The 22,134-nt window shown below is 49.2% G+C and overlaps 1 protein-coding gene across 1 annotated transcript; it reads right to left on the bottom strand.

The window, feature by feature from the left end:
• Positions 1–2,819: 2,819 nt before the first annotated feature.
• Positions 2,820–14,853, bottom strand: DLL4 (delta like canonical Notch ligand 4). Its single transcript, XM_056493011.1, has 11 exons — positions 13,695–14,853; positions 13,308–13,571; positions 12,851–12,908; positions 11,928–12,197; positions 11,190–11,250; positions 10,951–11,081; positions 9,419–9,588; positions 8,114–8,333; positions 6,981–7,689; positions 6,121–6,229; positions 2,820–4,696 (listed from the first exon to the last, which is right to left on the bottom strand). The coding sequence occupies exons 1-11, from the start codon at positions 13,746–13,748 to the stop codon at positions 4,691–4,693; spliced, it is 2,052 nt and encodes a 683-aa protein (XP_056348986.1). The 5' UTR covers positions 13,749–14,853; the 3' UTR covers positions 2,820–4,690.
• Positions 14,854–22,134: the final 7,281 nt, after the last annotated feature.

Raw genomic sequence — 22,134 nt, 5'->3', positions numbered from 1 at the left:
GACTAGGGGGCTGCAATTGCACAATAACTAATCAACTCTTCCTGAGCATCTCTTTTGAGGCTGAAAGCTGCTGCTGGTCAAGTCTTGTGCATGTCCTGTATCAACCCTCATTTCTACAAGCACCCCTCACCTACCCCCACTTGAGTAAACTCTGTGCCCTGTGCTGTGTCCTGCTGCATGTTGTCTCAGCACCAGTGGGTGCTATAGCTACGGGTATATCCCAGCATCTGCCTCCCTCCATCAGCAGAGTCGTCAAAGAGGAAAGTGGAGTAGGGCTGGAGCTGAACATGGAACAACTCAGGCAAAGCACTGCCCGAGGCAGTGCCCATCTCACTCATTCCAGCTCCAAAAACCACTTAGACTGAAGGGCTCTGCCTGGCTAAGGAATAGTTTTTAACAGGTGCTAATAAACATGGAAGAGTTTCTCAGAAGCAGAGTCCATTCTTAAAATTGTTCTTTTGTCACATGGCTTTCAAGTGAATTTGTGCAGTCTTTTAAGACTGAATGCCAAGTTTAGCTGCAGTCCTTGAGCCAAATCCATAACCTTACCATAGTTACTGCAAGTTATGCTGAAAGCAGTAAATTGTACAGTTTGGTCTGAGAAGTCTGTAAGCTCATTAAGAGCTTGTTTAGAGACAAGGCACTGCTTATCACAATATTTTGGTGCCCATGGTCTGTGGTCCTCAAGAGGCACCTCTGAAGCTGAGGATGAGGATTCTTACAGCCAGAGGGATCTCAGCTCTCCCAGTGAATGCACACAGCGTGGCTCAGAGATGCACTCACCTGGGGGGAGCCAGGCTGCTGAGCAGGCAGAGCACAGCAGCCCTTGGTGAGGAAGGTTTTGGCCAAAGATGTGGGTTAGACCCAGGTCATATTATGTGTTCAGCTCCTTTGCTCGTGGTTTCTTTGGCAAGGACCTGGGGATGTGCACACGTGCATGGATTCACATATGCTTTCCATCTCCCCCCGTGTGGAGGCCGGCACAGCTCCTGTTTTTCCTGTGTAGGATCTGTGATCTATTCCGGTAGCTGCATCGTGCACTGCTGCCTCCAGTAAATATCCACAGATTTCCTTGTAAGATGATGCCTTTTTTATTATTTTCCTCTCTCCTGTGTGGATACACAAAGGCATGTGTTGTACCTGCTTTACCCCATGGGATCTACATAATCAGGTCCACAGGTTTTAATGGATTTCAACTCCCTTCTGTCTATGGGTACAGTTTCCTGTCATGTTTTGAGCAGGAAGAGCTGAGTCTTTTTTGGTCTTAGCATTCCTGCTTGCCTAGGCATTGGGAAGAGTTCTCTGTCTATTTTCCTGTTTGATTTTTGTGTGTGTTTTGTTTTAAGCAGGACAGAGTGCATGTGTGTATGTAATCCATGTGCTCAATTAAGAGAGGCATCTGTTGGGTTTATTTCACATTGCCGAGGAAGGACTGCAAGCAGGGAGCATCTGCTCAGCTTTTTGTCAATGGCTTGTTTTTCATAATTTGCTCTACAGGGTGAATGTTTGGGGAGGGGGAGGTGGCTTTTTATTTCTGAGTTTCATCTTAAATTTATTTTTTTATAGTAGCTGGGGAAATTGGCTGGGATTTGAAAGTTAATTTCGCTGCGAAAAGGTCTAAAGAGGGAGGAACAAAACCATTTAAAGTAAACAGTATTTATGTAATCTTAATAATGCACTCAGAAGGACCCTTATGAATCATTATTTTCAGTGTGTTAATGACAAAGTAAAAAGAAATTGTTATAGTGCTTCTTAAATGTCACTGAGGTATTAAATTTTTCATTTTTTGAAAAAAATAGCAAATTTTGCTTAGATTTTATTTTGGGGAAATATAGGAAAGGCATCCAATATTCAGATGATTTTTGGCACTTTGTCAACAACAACAACAACCCCTGATTTTAAAATAGAGCAGCAGTAGTTTCCTGTCCTTATAGTTTTGCTTTTGTGCACTCAGATGTTGGCTGTATTGCACATAGCTGATGTAGTGAGAGACTTAATTGCCTGTAAATGTATGTGCTTCAAAGGCTACTAAACCTGCTGGGAGTGTTTATACAAGTGTGCTTTTTACACTTTTTTTTGGGTGGAAATGTCCTCCAAAAGCACAGTAGAGGATAATGACTTTGTGATGCCCCGGGAGGACACAGCTGCTGATGTAGTGTGGGGAACTCAGGAGGAGAAATCCTCAAACTCCCCCTAATCCCACAAGTGAAAGACAACTCTTACCCCTTGCAATCAGACAAACAAGGACACAACCTCACATATGTAGATGTAGATGCTGTGCCAGAGTAACCTGTGGACAAGATTTGGATCTTATTAAAAGTGTTTAAAGAAATAGGATTTAAAAAGATAGTAATAGTGTTTTGTTCTGTAAGTGAACCCCAAGGCAATGCATTTATTAAGCCACTTTGAAATGGTATTAAATCTGCATCTTTTATGTCATGAGTTGTCAGGGGAGAGGAAGAGTGAAGCATTAATAAAAATAACTTTCCTGACAGTTCAATCCCACACCATAGCAAGGGAATATGTGTGTGTGTGTGTGTGTGTGTGTGTGTGTGTGTGTGTGTGTGTGTGTATATGTATATATGTAATTCAAGTGTTATCTATCTCAATATAAATATGTATAACATTTCAAAACTGAATGCCACTCAGCTGAAAAACTTTGTTGACATGTGTTAACACTACAACTTGTTTTATAAAAAGCAGCTGACATCAGTTGGTGTGCAAAATGTAAATGTAGGACTGCAAGGACCAGGTAGTCAAGGTTACTTCTGGGGGGCTTCAGTAACCTTGGCTGTCACAGAATAACCAGTGTAAAAGGACAAACCACAACAAACTTTGTAGTAGCAGGAAAGTATTTTCATTGCTTGAAAAAAAAAATAAAATTCAAACTTTGTCATCACATTAAAAACATTACACGAGAAGTAATAAACATATTTACACTTCTGTTTTGATTATAAATATACATTATATACAAAATAATGTTATAAAACGTAGAAAGTTCAGTGCTTCTGATTTTTTTTTTTTAAATTACTGAAATACTAGTCTTCAAAATAAACTACAAACAGACAAACTAAAACCCATATTATTGATTTCTGAAGGTCATCTTCAAAATGGTCCTACGTGGTCGGAGCAGAAGGTCAGTAGTGGACAATATGAAGGGGTCTTGTCTGCACAGTTCAAGGGAGTGGATGGGCTAGTCCAACAACAGGCTTTCCAAGGGCAGGAGTATCGCTGTCAGGGAGATAGCACAGTCCAGGTTTCTTCTGAGAGATCTTGTTTCTGCTCCTCGTTCTGCCCCGTGCCCTGGTCTCACGAGTGTCACGGCACTTTCCATGGGGTGTCTGGTATTATTGCTGTAAATATGGATGGAGGAAAGGAGCTTCTGCCTGCCTCTGGCTTCCAGGGACAGACACAGCACATTTTCCATGCAGCAGTGGGTGGGTATGAAAGAAACAGGGTGAGCTTAAAACCTTCTAACTCTAATCTCCACCTGTCTTGGCAGAGGGCATCTCAGTGGGTGCTTCACTGCTGGGCATCTAGAACCGGGATGAAGAACAAGAGCTGGAGTTTTGCAACCAGATGGGGAAATGGGGGGTAAGTGGGCTCTGTCACTGCTGCTGCTTCTACAGGAAGTAACAGCTCAATTTTGAGACTATTTGCAGTAAAAGGTGGCACCTAATTCAGAAACACGACATAAACCCCTGAATTTGTGTCAAAATAAGGCAGGGGGAAGAGAATGAGGAAGGAGAAGAAAAGAAGTAATGTCTATTCACAATCACTGGTAGTGCAAAGGGCATGAAAACAGCTGAGAGAGCTCAGCACATAAAGGTTCTAGGAGCTGATTGATTTTAAACGCATTTGTAAGGCTTTATATAGAGCTGGGATCACCTCCTCCCTGTCAATGGGGACGAGGCAGTACACATTCCTTAGCACAACTTTCACAAAAATCATGTTCCACATCGTGGCTTGAGTCAATCAGTTCTCCAAAGCATCACCAAATGAGATGACATGTAAATTCTGTTTTCTTCTTTCCTCCTCCTCTCATCCCTTACACAGTCTCCAGTACATGCAGCAGGAGAGAGGAGATGCAAATGGATGTATGGCAGGAAGTATCAACCATCTCTGCCCAGCACTGTTCAGGTAACTGCAAAAAGAACAGTCAAGTTTCTGTTTGGGCTTGTTAGATTCTCTTGACACATTATAGGCACTTTAAAACCCAGAAAAAATGGAGACCTCATTTATGCTGCATCCATTATCTGCATAGCAATGTGTCTTGCTTCACACCTTCCATGGCAACACCTGTGACAGTTATGTGCCTCTTTATCTACCAGCACCTCCCATAACCAGAGTTCTGGAAAGCCAGGGGTCTGTCCATGAGGAACTGGCCTCAGCATCTTTTAAAACAACAACATTTTTAACCTCTCTCTTCCCTCTGCCTCCCCTTTTCAATAGCAAATGAGATTTCTGGTATCAAACTTCAAACAAGGGCAGTAAGAACAAAAAGGTGTATTGCATCTTTCAGGAAATTCACAGTCTGTCCAGTTCACTCAGTTCCATCCTCCGCCTGAGAGCAGCAAGTTGCATGTAATTAAAAACAGTCCAATCCAGTTCTGAATTGTAAACAATGCAGCAGGAACGTCCATCTACTGGCATCACCAAATCTGAGGTGCAAATGAGCTGATCTTCAGTCTTATACCTGTCAGGATATAAAATAACACCAGGAATAAGAAGGAAGCACAGCATACAGAGTAGTGCAGCGCTAACAAACTATAATTCAGCTATGTCAAACCAAAGCAATTTAAGCCAAACATTACTGCAGTTTAATTCTCAGTGCTCAATGCTTTCAGCTGTTCCAGAGGTAAAGAACTACCAGCAAGAAAAATAGCCATGTGTGTGATGAGTGGCCTCTCTACCTGGCTGAGGGGGGAATGCATACAAACCTGGGTGCTTAACATTAGGGATCTGTAAAAAGTACATGGTATAGTTAAATAGCTTGTGTTTAGAAGAATTAAGCCTGAATGATGTGGGGAGAGATTCTAGGGGTTGTCATTCTGAAAACAGAAACATTTCTGGAGATGCCTGGTGTAAATTTGGAAGCCTAGCTTTAGTCAGCAAGATCTTCAAAGATACAGTATTTAGGTGACTCAATGGGAATGAAGCGTCCAGCTGTCATTTGTATCTTTGAACGCTTTCACTTAGTCTTAAACTTTTAATATTGTTGGTTGACTTGTGTTCCAGCTTGCTTTCAAGGGGAAATCTGATATCCACCTTGGAAAGAGAGACTGAATCCTGCAGATCTGACTCCACAGATCACTGCTGTATGGCACAGCAAGCTTCTCTTTCCTACAGAGTGAAAGTAATCCTAAAGATGGCTACACCGAAGAAGACACGTATTGGTTAACATCAAATTGCCTTTAACTTCCACTGAGACTTTTCCAAAAGGCTGGTAATTCTTCAGGAACTAGTTAGTTCCTCAATACCAGCTTTTTAGTCTTTAAAGTTCAGTGTTAGGCCTTTCCTTTTTTTGTGTATTCAGTTTTCCAATATAATGTAAAATTGAGGTGTTTTTATCAGCAACAGCATTAACTTCTGTAAGAGAATATTTAGCTGGAACTTAAATGCTAAGAGGTTGAAATTACCTTATAACAGACTTCCTAAATGGCTGTTTTGCCTATCCACTGACACATTCTGCTACCTTCCATCTTCAGCTAGAAATCTATAGCTTTGCCTGTTTCCACAGAACAAAGATTATCCATTGTAGTCACAGGAAAAAACATGGCCTTACATCAATAGGCCTAAGAATGATTATTATTTCCATTTTTTCTGACCACCTATTTAAGAGGAAATAATCCTACAATGTGCTGGATTTTTATGGGCTGATGTTCTGTGTTTTCATCTACCACTGACTTATCCATGCCCAAAACCAAACCAAATAAAATCTGAATGGCTAATTTTTTTATTTTCCCCACTTGTATGTTCTGTGTGGGCCACAGAAGAGGAGAAGAAAATGCTGGGAAGCATCATGATCCCTGGAAGTAAAGGAAGCTTCTCAGATACAATACTAAAGGAAAATTTACCCTTTTACTTTGTGAATTTATGCCTGTCCACCTCTGTACTTACCTCTGTGGCTATGATGCACTCATTCCTTTCTTCTGCTATCACAAAGACAGACTGGTACATCGAATCCCTCGGAGAGCATATCGCTGATATTCTGCATTCTGGCTTTTCACTACAACAGGGCAGAGAAAAAAGAACATTAGCTGACTACTAACAAGCCTGACTCCCAAAATCTACCATGAATATGGAGTGGTGGAATGAGATAGCCATGTGGAAGGGAAGTGCATGGGATCAGGTTTCACACGTTCTGTGTCTGTCGGGATGTTTTGCTAGAGAAGTGGAAGTAAGGAACAGTAAGGGAGCCTTCCTATGCTCCTGCCATGTCCAACCTAACAGAGTGTTCCTGGGAGCCCTCAGTGTAACAACTACACACAGATCCCAGACAAGACCTTCAGCACATGAGTCACAAGACTGATAAGCCACTGAATACCTGCCCTTTTCTCCTTTTGGAAAAGAGGAGCTGTTTTCACTCCATCATCCTTCTCAGCAAGCAGATCATCTTGCCTTCTTACAAAGGGAAATACTTCTTTTTAATCACTGTATGCCTTAACTGCTATTCCTCCAAGATCTACTGAGGAAGGAATGACACTTCTTACTTTCACCACTGGCCTGGCCACTCCAGGTTCCTTCACAGTATCCATACTAACAGCACCCTGCACAAACACTTAAATTAATGGACTTAGCTAAGGATACCACTTGGTTGTGACACACATACTCCAGTATGAAGATTCCTGGCTTTGATCTAGTTTGTTTTGTGTATTATCTGCTTGAGGTTTCTTTTCCCCTCATATTCTCATCTGCTTCTAGACTGATATGAAGATGAGTGGCTTTAAGAAAGACTATAACAAAAACTGCATTCTCACCTGTGTAGTCGGAGGGGAGACTTCTCTCCTAAACATTTTTCACTTTTGTAATATTTATCTTCAGGTGTCCCTCTACTTGTCAGGTCTTTTACCAGATTGTAGTCCAGTTTATGGTTCTTGGGTTTGTAGTTTGATTTCTCCAGCCCACAGTCCACTTCAAGGTCTTTATTTTTATTGGTGTTTTTCAGCTGGGAAGCTGGAATGAGATTGTCCTTCTGGAAGTCAGACAGGTTGTTCATTGTCTCCAACTCCTGCTCTGGGCGCATCCTCATCTGCCTGATGACCATTGCTATCATGCAGAACAGTATGAGCAAAGCCACCAGCCCCACCCCCATGGATATAGCAATCCAGGGGACTGGCTTAGGAGGAAGTGTAACGGGCACTGAATAAACTGGCAGTTCACAGCGGTTGCCCATGAAGCCAGAAGGACAGTAGCAAACAAAGTTGGCACTATAAAGCCCACTGTAGCACGTGCCTCCATTCTCACACGGCCCAGAAGCACATTCATCTCTGGTTTTGATGTCACAGTTCCTGCCACTGTAGCCTGGCATGCATGTGCAGGTGTAATCGTTGATGAGATCGTGACAAGTGCCCCCATTGGAACACGGGTTTCTGGCACACTCGTTGATGTTTATCTCACATTTCTGGCCAGAGAAACCAGGCCGGCAGCGGCACACACGGATCTGCCCAAGGTAAAAGCAACTACCATCTGAGGGGAAAAAAAGTAAAATAAAAATTAGTTTGCAATGCACTTCACTCAGGAATCTAAACCTCAAGAAGAGAGAGATTTTACGAAACAGCTGCACATCTAAAAGTTCATTCTACTTTACCTAATTGTATCACCATGCCTTAAAATTATGCCTCTTCTAAATATGTGATAGAGTTAATTAAATTTAATTCTGCCATCTTCCCCATCATATGACAAACCTCGTGCATTGTTTTGCTGCACAGAAAATGCCAGTGAAAGTCCCGCCCCAGCAAGAGACTAAAATTAGGGTGGATGTGGAATACAGCGGGGGAGAGGGACTAATGTTCTAGAGGAAGAGTAGAGGTCAGATTGGATTTCTATCACTTCTGCACTGAAAAGCACAAACGAGTCAGGGCCATGGGATTTTTTTGATAGAAAGACTCACCATTTGCACACGGGTTGCTGGTGCACCTGTCCACCTTTTTTTCACAGTTTGACCCTGTGAAGCCGAAAGGGCAAACGCAAGCGTAGCTGGCCCCTTGCTCCTTTTCCAAGCACGTGCCACCGTTGAAGCACGGAGAATCTACACATGTCAGAGCACTGTGCTCACAGTGAGTGCCATAGTAGCCAGGGGGGCACAGGCAGTGATAACCGTTCTCCATATCCTGCAAGACACAACATTAGGCTGTGTTATTTAATGGAAACAAATGATAGTTTGTTAGTTCTGGTCAGCAGCAAGCACTGCTCAGTCCCTTCTCATCCACTGCCTGATGTGGCAAAAGGGCCATCAGGAGGGTAAACAATTGCAGGCTGGACTGTGAGGACAGAGCTGTGGATCAGCCCTACTTGGCATACAGGAGTAATGGTGCAGCTGCACACGCAGAGCAGATGCAGCTGTAGGGAGCATGCAGGCAGCTAGACAAAAACATTTCTAACACCACTGCTGCCTAATGGAATCCAGAGGTCTTCCCAAAGGCCTTCCCAGAGCAGACTGGTATGTGTTGACCTCGCAGCTGTGATCAGGCCATTTATCCTCAGTGTGAGAGCCCTTTTTTTATTTCACAAGGGTTTAAGTCGCTTTGGCTTGGCTAAGTCCCACCACTTAAATCATAACAAACTCTTTCTTCATTCCAAGTACTGGATGTCCAAGGTCTTGGGAGAAGGGAGGTAGGATCTTGTGCTTTAATCTAAAAATTGCTTTGGCTTTAATCTAAATATGCATCAGATTATATTACCAATCCATCATTGGTAAGAATCCGTCATTAACTGGGTCCAAAAACAGGCTGAAACACGAAACTACAAGAATCTAAAAGTGTGAAATTCTGCTTTACCAAAAGTTTCAGCTGATTGCCCCCTTATTGCTTGACACCATTTTCCCATAGCAGAAAGCAAAATTTTCTTTTATTTGCTGTTAAAATACAGACTTGGTTCATTTCTGTATGAACAGTGGTTCGAGAAGCTCATTTTTAACAGACCTGCTCCCTCACCAACCCTGGATCTTGCCGAGTTCTCATAATGGCTGCCACAGAAACCCAAGGATCAGTTGACTGGTTCTAATCTAGCTGATCCATCTCCTCCTGTAACAGACTTCCTCCCCGACACCTCTCGGAAAGGTTCAGTACGAGAGCGGCGAGCGTCGGTAATGAACCCGCGTCCTATCGAATTCCCATTGCGTTGTTACAGAGCCGTCTCTGAAAAGGGACACCAGGGCTGCCTTCACACAAAGGCTTTGCATTGGAAATGTCCCTACCGTGCAACTGCCGCCGTTCCTGCAGGGATTGCTGTCGCACTCGCTGATCTCGTGCTCGCAGTCGACGCCGGTGAAGCCGGGTTTGCACGCACACGTGTAGCTGCCCTGGCCAGTGTTCATGCAAGTTGCTCCATTTTTGCATGGCCTGTGGTGAGTGCAGTAGTTCAGATCTGCAAAGATAGCAGGAGTTAGGAGAACACGTCTTTGACAGCTGGGGAAAGATACACACACAAAAACGCTGCGGTCAAGGAAAAAAGACAGTTTCCAATGAAGCATTTCATTTTGCTATCAGTGGCGATACTGGAGATTGTTATTATCAGTCATAATCAGATTACCATCTATATATCTTGAGCCCTGAACTTTGAGAGAGCTGGCAAAAATATAACTGTGTTAGTGTTTTGTATATTCTCCCTTTTTTGTGGACAAAAAACTGTTAGCTGCAATGGGATTTGGGTACCAAATTGGAAAATGTACTTCATAAGAGTGTGTTCTCCAAAACATATACCACAGCACTATGGACACTTCATGTACAGCATGTTACACACTAAAAGACTGAGCCCCATCTTTAACAGGTGTGCTCTGAGGCACATTCTGGAAAGGCAGGGAGGTAAAATAAAAGATGTTTTGGCTTTGAGATTTAAACAAACACTAGAAATCTTTTATTGTTTATTTGCTCTCTTTTTATGGATGTTAGTAGATTAAACTGTAAAATGCTCTGCCAGGCTTGACGGTTTTGGTTTTTTTTCCCTTTAAATCTGAGACAGAGGTTAAGTGTAAGTTCATAGGAGGTAAGTAAGAAAAGCTTTATTATCTCTATAAATACTATAGAGTAATTTGAATGCAACTGGTTAATAGATAACTATAGGCAGAAAAAAAAATCTGCAACTTTACTTTTCCTGCTTAATTCAGCCTTCACCATCTTAATCCTATAACTGTCCTGGAAACACTTAGCCTGCTTTGAGCACTTAATGATCTCAGTGCCAGCAGTGCATATATGGCCTTGAGGACATGACTGGTCAGCTGGCCACGGTTCAGTGATTCAGTGGGTTGAATAGGTGGAAATGGTCTGGTGTACCTTAAAATGGAACCTGTACTTTTCATTCTTACATGATTTTTCTCTCATGCTCCAGACTTATCACATGAGTTAACTTCCTTGTATGCAAAATAAGGAAGGCCCAAATGATGGTGTTTACTGCTGCTGGAAACTATTTATTAAATTGTTATACTTGTACAAGGAGTAAGTTAAACTTCTCTTGAGCAGGCAGAAAAATTGTCTGCTCAACACTCATCCAGATTGTTAGGCCTTTCTCCAAGAGAAACTTCTTTTGCAAGAGAAAAACTGCAGCTCCCAAAAAGGTCTCCTTGTTTTCAGACAAAATTACCACAAAAACTGGTATGTAAGGCTGCAGCGCTACAAACTGATGCCTGTGAAGATGTACCTTGGGGAAATTTAATTCCAGATCCAGTGGGTCAGATTCCTTAGTGCAGTACTAAGGAGCACCCAAGCTAGAGCTGTAAGCTTCAGAACTAACCTTGATCACAGAAGAGGCCACCCCATCCTTCATCACATATGCACTGCCATTGTGTTTTACACGTCCCGTGGCGGCAGCCTATATGGGGAATGCACTCATCACAGTAGCGGCCTTGCCAACCAGGACGGCAGCTAGAAGAAAAGTCCAATTAAAAAATTAATGACATGGAGAAGAGTTGAAGTTTCTGTTACAAGGTAACATTCTAACTGATGTTCAGACTGCAATTGCCATCTACTCACATGCACTCTCCAGGCTTGTTGCAATATCCGTTCTGTTCGGTACACCCAGCCAGACAGATGGCTGTGAAGAGAACATAAAAAAGCATAAATGTTTAGGTAAATACACATGGTGCTACAGAGGACGCTTTTAAAGGATAAAAAGCTTTTTAAAAACACTTTAAAAACCCGGGTTTTACACTTTAAAAGTTTTGTTTTAAAACTTCTTGGTACAGGGAGCTCTGGAGCAGGAGGAAGTGAACAAGGAGAGCCAACACTTGACAAGTTGTCCTTTAGTTTTTCTGTTTATGCAACAAACATGAACTCTTGCAACTCAAGAAAAGCAGCAAGAGAAACAGCTTTGGCTTGTGCTAATGAAAGGGTGCAAAAACCCAGTGGTACCCTGAGCTCAGAGTAAAGGTTCCCACTACTACACTGCAACACCTGACTCACGTCCTCTGGCTGCAGGAATGGCTGGTGGCAGACTGAGTGAGCAAGCTGCCACCCTTTTACCTTGCACCAGCTACTGCTACTCAGGGCTATCAGCCAAGGTCCCTTTCCTGCCAGCTCGCTCCCTGCTGCTGGGGCTCGCAGAGGTGCAGCACAGCCAAAGGGAGCAAAGTCCTCAGCGCGCAACTTTGCCTCCCCAGACAGGGTGGGGAGAGGTCGGCGTGAAAACACGGCCCGGGCCACGCGGGGCCTCGGTGAGCCCGGGAGCCGCGCCGGCCGCTCTGCCGTCCCCGCCCGCTCCCGGGCACTCACGCTCGGTGCAGTACTCGCCGGCCCAGCCGGGCAGGCACGCCAGGCTCCCGTCCGCCGCGCACACGTAGTGCCCGAAGCGATCGTCGCGGCGCTTGCACAGGCGGGAGCAGCTCTCGCCGTAGTAGTTCTCGCTGCACACCACGCGGTAGGAGTAGCGCAGCTTGGTCAGCGGGCCCTGATGCACGTCCTGCGACCAGTCCTCGCCCACCGACAGCGACCGCTGGATCGACATCTGGCTGATGAGCCACTCGTCCTGGGGCGGCCGGGAGCCTGCGGGAGAGCGGGAGCGGGTCAGCGGCTCTGAGCCCGCCGGGCCAGCAGAGCGGGATGCGCCGCCCGCACACGCACACACACACACACACACACACACACACACACACACACATACATACATACATACATACATATACACAGGCACGCGTGTGGATATTGATGTATGCAAGGGCACAAAAAGGTGGCCACCAGGGTGTGCGAACCCGGGCCAAAGGGACTCAGCTGAGGGGCCTGTGAAAGGAGGGCTGCTGTGAAATATCCTTTTCCTCTCCTCTCAGAAAAACATCCCAAAGCCATTATTCCTTTCCAAAGGGCGGAATTCGAGCAAGGTGTAAAATACAGGAAAAGGCGGACGGGGCTTGCTGGCAGGCTCCCGGCTTTCTCACCGCAGCCCGCCTCGCTTTCCCACGCCAAAAATAAACCGGAGGAAACGCAATTGTGTTGGAGATTAGGCCGGGGCAGAATCAAAGCGGCCCCTGATGGATATCGTTGGGGGACCGGCTCCTGATGGTGGGATAACGCCGGCCCTGGAGTTATGGCATAAACAGCTGAGCCGGGGGGGGGCTGGGGCCGGGGGGGGACACTCGGGACGGGCCCGGCGCGCTCCCGCCGCGCGCGCTCCCCCTGCCGGCGGCGCGCGCACTATTCACCTTCCGGCAGGTAGTTGTCGGGCGCGTGCCAGGCCTGGATGATCAGGGAGAAGGTTCCCTGCGGGAGAGAAAGCAGCGTCAGCCCCGCACCCGCACACCGCGCCCCGCCGCGCCCCGGCCCTGCCCTGCCCTGCGCCGCTTCTGCGCTCCCTCCCCGCGGCTACGCGCTCCCTCCTTCTACACTCCACGGACACACATCCTCACCTCCAAGCCCCCCAGCCCCTTGCTTTATCTCTCTTAATAACATTGGTTATCCCAAGTAATTCTGATCTGGATAAGTTTTCTCATTGCGCGCTTTTTCCCCACCTCCCCCCGTTTTTTTTAAAGGAAGTTCTAGAAATAAGTCTAAAGGCAAAAGTAGTTTGTTGACACTACAGGTTATCAGCCCGCCGCGGTTAGCCTACTCTTGCCACCCTCCTGCCCCACCATCGCGATCGGGTTTAAAGTAGAGTCTCACCGGCCACGTGAAGTTAAAGGGCAGCTTAATGGGGCTGTCAAATCTCTCTGTATCCTTGATGCTGAAGGAGTTTATTCCCAGAACCGGAGTGATGATGCTGCCGAAAGTGCAGGAGCCCGGGGAAACCACTGTCTGAAAATGCTTCAAACAAACGCGAAAGAAGGTCCTGCAGTGGGGGGAGCAGGTCTTCCCGCTGGCCAGAGACCCGTGGCTATTCACGAATTCGTGTAGCTCCAGCTGGAAGACGCCGGAGCCGGACACCCTCTGCACAAAGGGGAGACACACAAAATAGCCAAATCAGACCTTACCCGGCTTTGCCATGCAAACTTGCTTCCATCACCCACTTTACATTTCGCGAACCCTTTTTTTTTTTTCGTGTGTGATTACCTGCTGCAAAATCGTTAACAGAAACGTCAAGCCAAAGATGCGCAAGGCTGTCATCCTTGTGTTATTCGAGCTTCCAGTTCTTAGTGGGTTTAGTTTTCCTTCTGTATTCCTCAAATGGACCAAGCAAGCGCTTCTCGTTCGAGGGAGAAAAGAGAGGCGTCACGGCGATTCTCCTGGAGCAACCTGCTCTTCCAAATATTCCCCGAGCACCAGCAGAAATCGGAAGGTAAAATCCAGGTGTCGATCCGTCCCCTTCTGGGAATTAATCCTGCAGCCAGCCGCCGACCTCTGATCGCTGTCGTCGCCTTTATAAACTCCAAAGCCGGGTGGGTTTGGTGAGAGACGCGGAGGGGAGTGCTTAGTGTGGAACCGCTCCTCCTTTAACCGGTGCTAACAGCGCTCAGTAAATGGAAAACTTGCTTCGCTTCGAGCTGTTTATATAGTTGCCTCGCATCCTCACAAGCTCATTATGTAAACTGTCAGTCAGACTCGCGGGCGATCCCTCCCCTTTTCCATCTTTCCTTTCTGGAAAAAAGAACCAAATGTTGCGGAGAGCCCTCATATCCCGAATTAATACCCTGCTGCCGCCGCCGCCGCCGCCGCTGCCGCGCTGCCCGCCGAGGAGCCGAGCTGATTACGAACGAGCCGAGCATCTGTTGAGATATTTACGGCGCTCACACTGGGAGAGAGAGTTCCCTCGAAAATCAGACGCCTCTCCACAGGGCAGCTTTCTACAGCGGCCGAACAATAGAGGACGAAATGTTTCAAAAATACGCTAGTTAGTTAGTTAGTTAGTTAGTTAGTTAGTTAGTTAGTTAGTTAGTTAGTTAGTTAGTTAGTTAGTTAGTTAGTTTCCCGTTGCCCGCCGCCCCACAGCCCCACGCGTGTCCCCCCGGCCGTGTCCCGGCGGGACGGGCGGCGCGGTGCCCCGCAGCCGCGGAGCTGCCCTGCCCGGCGGGGGCTGGCCCCGGCTAGAAACCAAAAGTAAAACGATGTTTGCCCGGCAGGCGGGCACCCGGGGCGGCTCCCGGGGCGCAGCGCCCAGCTCTGGGGCGCCCGTGCCGCAGGTCCGGCCCCACTGCTGACCCGAGGACGGAGCCCACCGGGGAGGGGGCTGATGGCAGGGGAGGCGGGCACGAGGGGATCGGAGGGCGCTCGGTCGCCCTTCCGAATTGGGTGGCGAGCGAGAGCTCCTGTGAGGTGGCCGGGATGGACAGCAAGGTTTTCCCGAGACTGCCCCGGCTCCCAGAAACGTGGGCAAGGGGAGAACTCGGGCGCCTGCAGGCAAGCGGGGCGGGAGCGGGGCCGCGGCCGGGTTGCGGTCTGGCGTGTGCCATAAAGCCCTTGGCCTGATTGCAGCGTGCGCTTATTGTTGGGTCGCGTGTCCCTCATTAAAGCCAAGCACAGAGAAGGCCTTTCATGTGGCTTTTTATTTCAGCTTGTTAAATGGATGGGAGGCCGGAGGGGGGAGGGAAGGAGGGAGGGAGAGATAAACCCTCAGCTGTATGGTAATGAGGTCTTGCCACCTTTCTGCCAGCGCCCGGCGCGCCAGGCTGCGGGCCTCCTCGGCGTGGGTCACCTGGGGAGCAGCGCGGGGCGCAGAGCGCTGCCGGTCCCCTTCCGCCCCTCTGCTCTCCCAAAGGGTCTGTTCGCGCAGCGTTACTTCCCCACTCCGAGCTCCTTTGGGGGGATAAGGAAAGCCGGGGGTCTGGATCGTCTGGAGGCGAGGCAGCGTGGGGAGGGCACACTCCAGCCAAACTTCCCAGGCCGCCGCGCTCCTTCGTGCATTTAAAGCGGCTGCTGTCCCTGGAGACCGGCTGTGGCCCAGGATGTGGTCAGGGTCCAAACGCCCGAGGTGTCACCGAGAGGGCCGGGGGAGCGGGGGGGAACACGACACGGCTTCGCAGAGAAAGCGTGGGGGGAAAGCCACGGGCACCGCCGGGACCGGTTTGGGCAGAGGAGCAGGCTAGGCTCTTTTGGGGTCGCCACCAAAAGAGGATTAAAACTTCTCCCGGTCCCCACTGCGCCTGTGAAAGCCGAAGCCGGGAGGCTCAAACTCCGGCAATGTCGGGGGACTGCACCCTCGGCCGGGCACCCTCGGCTTGGCTCTGTCCCGAGTAGCCCGGCTGTCGCCGGGGGTACGTGTTTGTGCGGACGGGAGCCGTGTCCGTGGAGCAGATAAACCCGAGGCAGAGAGGCACAGGCAAGGAGCTCTTTTGTCTCAGCCTCGTAAACAAGTGGGAAGGAGGAATGTGTCGCCGCTGATGAACTCGGAATTTTGCAGCGATCCACCCAGCCAGATCCCGGCTTTACCAGCAGCAGCGTCAACTGTCAAAATCAAATCTGATGCTAATAGCTTCGGTACTAAATAAAATGAGAGGCCAGATAACATCAGTGCTTGATAAATGGTAATGAGTGTCTAACCTAGGGGAACAGAAGGGCTGTGGGGCTCTTTAATTCAGTATTGAAAGGCTAGCTGGGTACTGCAGGCTCTAGCAGATGTTAGTATGTGTGTGTTTTGATTTTTGACTTGTATTGGACGTTTATTAGGCTAACCAGAGCCACCCCACGCATGGCCACTTGGTCCAGGCACCATCTGGCACAAGCAGGGCGGCGTGCAAGAATAGGGCCTTGCTTTGGTGCTGAGGATCCACAGGCAGCATCTACCATATGGACCCGGAGCTAATGTAGGTTAAAGCAAGACAAGCTCATCTCTGCTTTTCACAGCTCCGCCAAACCTCTCTGCCATCCTGGAGGAGTGCACCTTGGCGGCTGAAGGAGAGCTGGCACCTCTGCCTTCTCCCAAATCTGATGAGAGGGATGTAAGACCCCCAAGCACTCCTCAGCTCAACCACCCTTGAGTGGCCGCTGTTTTTCCAGTCAAGCTTGGCACTTAACTTTGCTTGCTCCCGGCGGGAGCACAAGTTGCTCCAGCTCCTTACGTGTCGTCCCCCCTAAAACCAAATATTTTCAGAAGACCGAATGAGTGGTGCAAAACAGACGCTAAATCCTCCTCGAAACTCCAGACCATTATTTTGATTGCAGCTATAAAAAGAGTTCGTAATAAAATAATAATAGGGGACTATAATAAACCACCTGCTGCATGTTGACACACACGCACAGGGAGTTCAGATAAGGGAAAAAAAAAAAAGTTTCACTAATAGCATCAAACAGCTGAGCCTGAAAGTCGGCCGAGAGCAGATTAGAAACACAACTCCTGCAAACTCTTTCCTGTGCCCAGCACGCCATCCTGGTCATTTGGGGAGCAGCAGCCCAGCCATCTCCCCTAAGATCCTCAGCTCAGTTCGAGGGGTACCTGTCCTCGGGACGGGGGAAAGCCCGCAGAGCCCCCGGCTTTGCCACGCTGTCGGGATGCTGGGCACTGACCGGACCGGACATACCCGGTGGTCGCTGCCTCCCCGTCCTTTCCACCCTGCTCTCTCTCTCTCTCCAGCTCACTTACTCGAGGTCAGGGCGCTTTCTTCCCCTCTTTCGCGCCCCATTTGCTGCCGGTTTATCTCCAGGCTGGCCCGGCTCAGCATACGCGTGGCCGGGCCAAACGCATCTCGCTAACGAGACAACGTTAATTAATTCCGGGCGGGTGAAAGTTGCCAGCCTGCCCAAGCCATCCCTCCCCCCGAGCCCTGGTGCCAGGCTGCCCTCCTCCGTTCCCGGGGGGAGCTCCAGCGCTCCCCCACCCGCGGGACCTGCCCGAGCCCCCCCGCCCCGCCGCCCGTGTCCTGCTGCTGTCAGCCTGCCCAACCCCGGGAAAGGGGCTGCGAAGGGCTCGCTACCGCCCGCACAGACGCAGCCAGCAGCACCTGCATGGCCACCATCAGCCCCGCTTTTCTCTTTTTCTGAAGGCTCCATGCTTTCTAATCTGCCTCACCCACGGGAAAAAAAATTCCCGCGTGGAGTGGGTCTGGCAACACCGGGAATGGTGTTGCCACCGCGCGCTTTCTGCGGAGCTTCTGCTGGGCTGCTTTTAAGGTGCTGAAGACACAGAGCACCCGTACCTACGGCCGGGGCAGGACATGCCTGATGCTCCGGGGTTTTGGAATGGGACACGCCCGAGGTTGTCCCTGCTTCCCCTGTGTCCCAGGTGTCCTAAGCTGTCCCTTAAAACAGCACGAAACCACAGCCAAGCTGGCCTGGATTCCTGGCCGGGTCGACCTTAGCTGGGGGCGTCCTGCATCTTCCCCTTTCCCCTAACCTGAGGGACGACTGACCCTTCCCTGTGTCCGGGAGCGGTGCGGATGCCCGAGGGGCACGGCTGCTCACGCCCCTCCCCTGCCCTCAGCACCAGCCGCTGCCCACCCGCCTGCCCCTCTCCGCACTCATTTGGGAGCGGATGGCGGGGCGGGGACCCGCGCACTCGCACCTTGGAGCCCTTCAGTCACCTTTTCCCGGGAGCCGACCCCCTCACCCCCAGGGTCCTGGGCTGCGGGGCATCCAGACACCCCTCGCAACTCCAGAGCCCCTCGGGCTGCCCTACACTTGTTCAAATTTATAGTATCAATTTTGTCGGTCAGTGCAGCATCCCTAGCGCCTGTACGAGCGCTCTGCGGTATTTTACTGAGCGCCTTGCGCGCCTTTCTGGGGAGCGTTCCTGTTTCCTGGCTCTGCGCTCTGTTTCGGGGCTGGCCTCGCTGGTCACCTTTGTGATCACGGAGTGAGTTTGATCTCTTAGTCAGAGACTCGCCCATTTATTCAGTGCTTGCCAGCCCTTCCATGTGCACAGCTCCGCTTTTTGAGACGGATTCCCTGATGGCTTTAAAACCCCTTAGCTAGAAAGTTGCGCATCGATTCAGCGCTGACACAACCCGAGAGCCACTAAGAAAATAAAAAAGAAAAAAAAAGAAAAGGAGAGAGAAAAGAAGAGGAAAAAAATCCCCCTTGCTTGTTTTGTTTCTGCCTAAATGCCCGTAGCGTGGAGCATCCCTCCAGGGAGCGCCGCTCGGAGGGGTGTTAATGTGGTCGATTTGGGGTACAAATGTTTGGAAATGTTTCCCGATTCGCACAGAAGGAGGGGGGATTTGCAAACTGTTGCTGCCACATGGCCCCTCCAGCCTGCCCATTCTCATTGTAATGAGGCCGGCGCGTGCCTCATCTGCCGCGGGGCGCTGCCACGGGCGGCCCGCGCTCCCCGCGCCGCTGCACCGGGCGGTACCGGGCGGTACCGGGCTCACCGGGCGGCACCGGGCGGTACCGGGCTCACCGGGCTCACCGGGCGGCACCGGCGGCACCGGGCGGCACCGGGCGGTACCGGGCTCACCGGGCGGCACCGGGCGGCGCCGGGCGGTACCGGGCGGTACCGGGCTCACCGGGCGGCACCGGGCGGCACCGGGCGGCACCGGGCTCACCGGGCGGCACCGGGCGGTACCGGGCGGCACCGGGCGGCACCGGGCGGCACCGAGCAGCGCGGGGCCGGCCCCAGCCGGGGGAGCCCGCGGCAGCCCCGCCGGCGGCACCGGGACCGGGACCGGCCGGGCCGCGCTCCCGCTGCCCGCTCACCCCGTGAAAAAAAGCACATTTCTGTTAAAGGCTGTAACGATCACCATTGAGCCTCTCGCTACAAATCGATGGCTTCTTTTCCATACAAATGCCTGCTTATGCCTTTATGTTCTCCATCTGTTTGTAGCTAACACCTGCCATTCAATAAATCGATTTGGCCATTTAATGTAACAGCTTCCCGGGACATTTTTTCATGCCAGATGCCACAGCAGCTCCAAACCTTTACCCCAGCCCAGCGCCCCATCAGCACAGCCGCCCAGCACGGGGCTGTGCCTTGACAGAAATCGGCTGCCGGGGTGTGGAGCAGACTTGAAAAGTAAAGAAAATATTAAAAAGTGGCTTTACTGAAAAAAAAAAAAAAAAAAACAAAAAAACAAAACAAACAAACACAACACTAACCCCAGCGATGTCACCTTTTTCTTTAATGCTATGGTTTCTGTATGCCTGGGGAAATGGCATCTGGTCCCGGCTGCCAGCAGCAGGTGTACAGGTGGTGCTGGGATTCCTGTGGGTCACAGGCATCAGGGGAGGTTGTGATGTGTTTGGCTCCCTTTTATTTTGCTCACCAATAGCTACTTTGCATATTTTAGGGAGTTCCATGTTTTAAGGACACAAAGACGCTATCTGCAGTTTATCACTCCATGACATGGAGCACGGTTCCTTACAGGGACTAGTGGGATGAGAAACTCCTACACTTGTTTCAGGGGGTTGCCCCTCTTTGAGAGGCCACTTTGATGGGCATTAGGGTTGAGTCCTCCCAGCCTGCAGTCCCCGACAGGAAGAACAAGGAGAGGTGAGTGCTTGCCCATGTGCTGCTCTGCCCCATACCTTGGCAAACCTTGGGTTTCCTTTTGGCCGCCCCAGAACACTTTCCCTGCTAAGCTGACACAGAGAGGGAAAAGTGGATCTCTCTAGGTGTCATCCCCATAGGTCTCAGGGGAGGGAAAGGAAAACAGCATCTGGAGATAAGAGAAAGTGATATAATACAGCACGGGGAAGTTACAGGATTGTCTTCTCATGGAGGAAGTGAGCATCTCTGGGCTGAGTTCCTTCTCTTCTGAGTTCCTCCAGAAGAAGTGATTTCAGTACTGCTGGGGTTTTGCTTGACTGTATTTGTTGCATAATTTATTGTGCTTAGAGCCTTTGAAAGGTTCCTTTGCTTTAAATTTGAATAAATACATAAAATGAAATGTAATACAAAAATAGTTAAGGATATACACATTTCAGCTATGTGGGCCTGTTTCTTAATTAATTTAGTGCAAGACACAGATACCATTTGTAGATGCACCTATAAAACCTAATTTGCTTTGAAAGACACTAAGTCATGCAGTTGTTTGGCACTTTTACCCAAGACAGCTGGATAAAATTGGGATTTCTCATAAAAAACATCCCCAGAAGCTATGGCAGGAGCTGAGAGTAGTTACCTGGGAGATGACCAAATCTTTCTCTTTATTTTAAATCTGAGAGTTGTGGCTGAGATTTCTCGCTTGGAGCAAAAGTTCCCACGTTTTGTTTCATATACAAGTCATGTATGGATCAACATTCATGGATGAGGCAGTGGGCTGGAGCAGCATAACAAAACAAGTACAGGCTGCCTTCTTAAAGGGGAAGAATTCCCTTTGCAGGCTCCATAGTAAATGTCCCATGGGCCAGGCTTTGGGAACTCCTGCATCAGAAGGTTTGTGTCTTCAAACAGATGGCCAGGCAGCCCTTGGCTACTTAGAATATGTTTGGAGCTATATTATATAGCACTGAGTAAAGAGATCTGTCACAGCACAACAGTAAAAGGCAGTTTTAGCCCTTCCCCTGGGGATGGCGTGGATCCACGCTCTGCCTGTGTTCCAGTCCCTCCTCTGCCGTGCCCCATCCTGAGCCCACGGGATGTTTGGTGGAGGCCCAGCATTGTGGTGCTCCCTCCACACAGTCAGAGGAAGCCTCAGACCTCTGGCATGTGAGGGTTGGCAGAGCAAATCCCAGAGTATGGCCCCAATGCAGCCACTGTGCAGCAGAGCAGAGCTGGGTACAACCTATGGAGTGGCCAGAGGTGCATGGCACACATAGGAGGCTCCTCTGGTAGTCTGGTGTTGGGCTGAAGCTGTTAAATGTCCAGGCCTGAATTTCTGGAGAGATGTGTAGGCCAGTACTGGCAGAAAAAATTCTGTGGAACTCAGTGGAGTTGCACCTGCTTGTGCACCAGGATAAGCTGCAGCAGGCAGCAGCAGCAGCAAACATCTCAGAGCTGCACACTGGTAAAAGTTAAAGGTATTTAAAATACAGTTGGCCAGCTAAGTAAGAAAATCCACTTTGGAATCCTTTCACCAGAGGTAAAACTTGCTAATGACTGGAGAGAAAGACCTTCCTGACTTATATCCTTAGCATTTATATTTATTTCTAGTAAAAAAAAAAGCTTTAACCAGGACCAGCTGCTTCCACAACCAATCAAAACCAGTCCTAGATTGCCCAGATGGAGTCACTCAAGACAGAGACTTGAACTAGGGCTGCCACCGGCTCCAGGATTTCTGGGTTTGTCCTATTTTAAGAAGATCTCACATCCTGCAAACACTGCTTATGGGAAATGATTGGGTGCAGAAATCCTAGTGGGGGCCCATGAGGCAGCCTCATGTGGAGATGCAGCGATGTGGCATGCTGACATTCTGGCATAACGTGGTGATGATTTTATGTTAGCATCAGCCCTCCAAGAGGAAAGTAAATATGTGACATATTGTTCAGGGAAACAAAACAAACCAGACAATGAGGTCCCGTGCCCAGTGAGTGATGTCTCCTCTGCAGGCCCATGCAAAACCTCTATTCCTTTGTGATCTGGGGATGCTGGGAAAATGAGTGCATCAGGGTATCCAATACCCATCCCTGGACCATCCAGCCCTCCTTGCTTTTTGTCTTTGTGTGCGGCCATGCAGGGAGCAAA

This window comes from Oenanthe melanoleuca, chromosome 5 (genome assembly GCF_029582105.1).
Source record: "Oenanthe melanoleuca isolate GR-GAL-2019-014 chromosome 5, OMel1.0, whole genome shotgun sequence".
Lineage (NCBI taxonomy): Eukaryota > Metazoa > Chordata > Aves > Passeriformes > Muscicapidae > Oenanthe > Oenanthe melanoleuca.
This window is presented reverse-complemented; position numbering and strand designations above follow the sequence as displayed.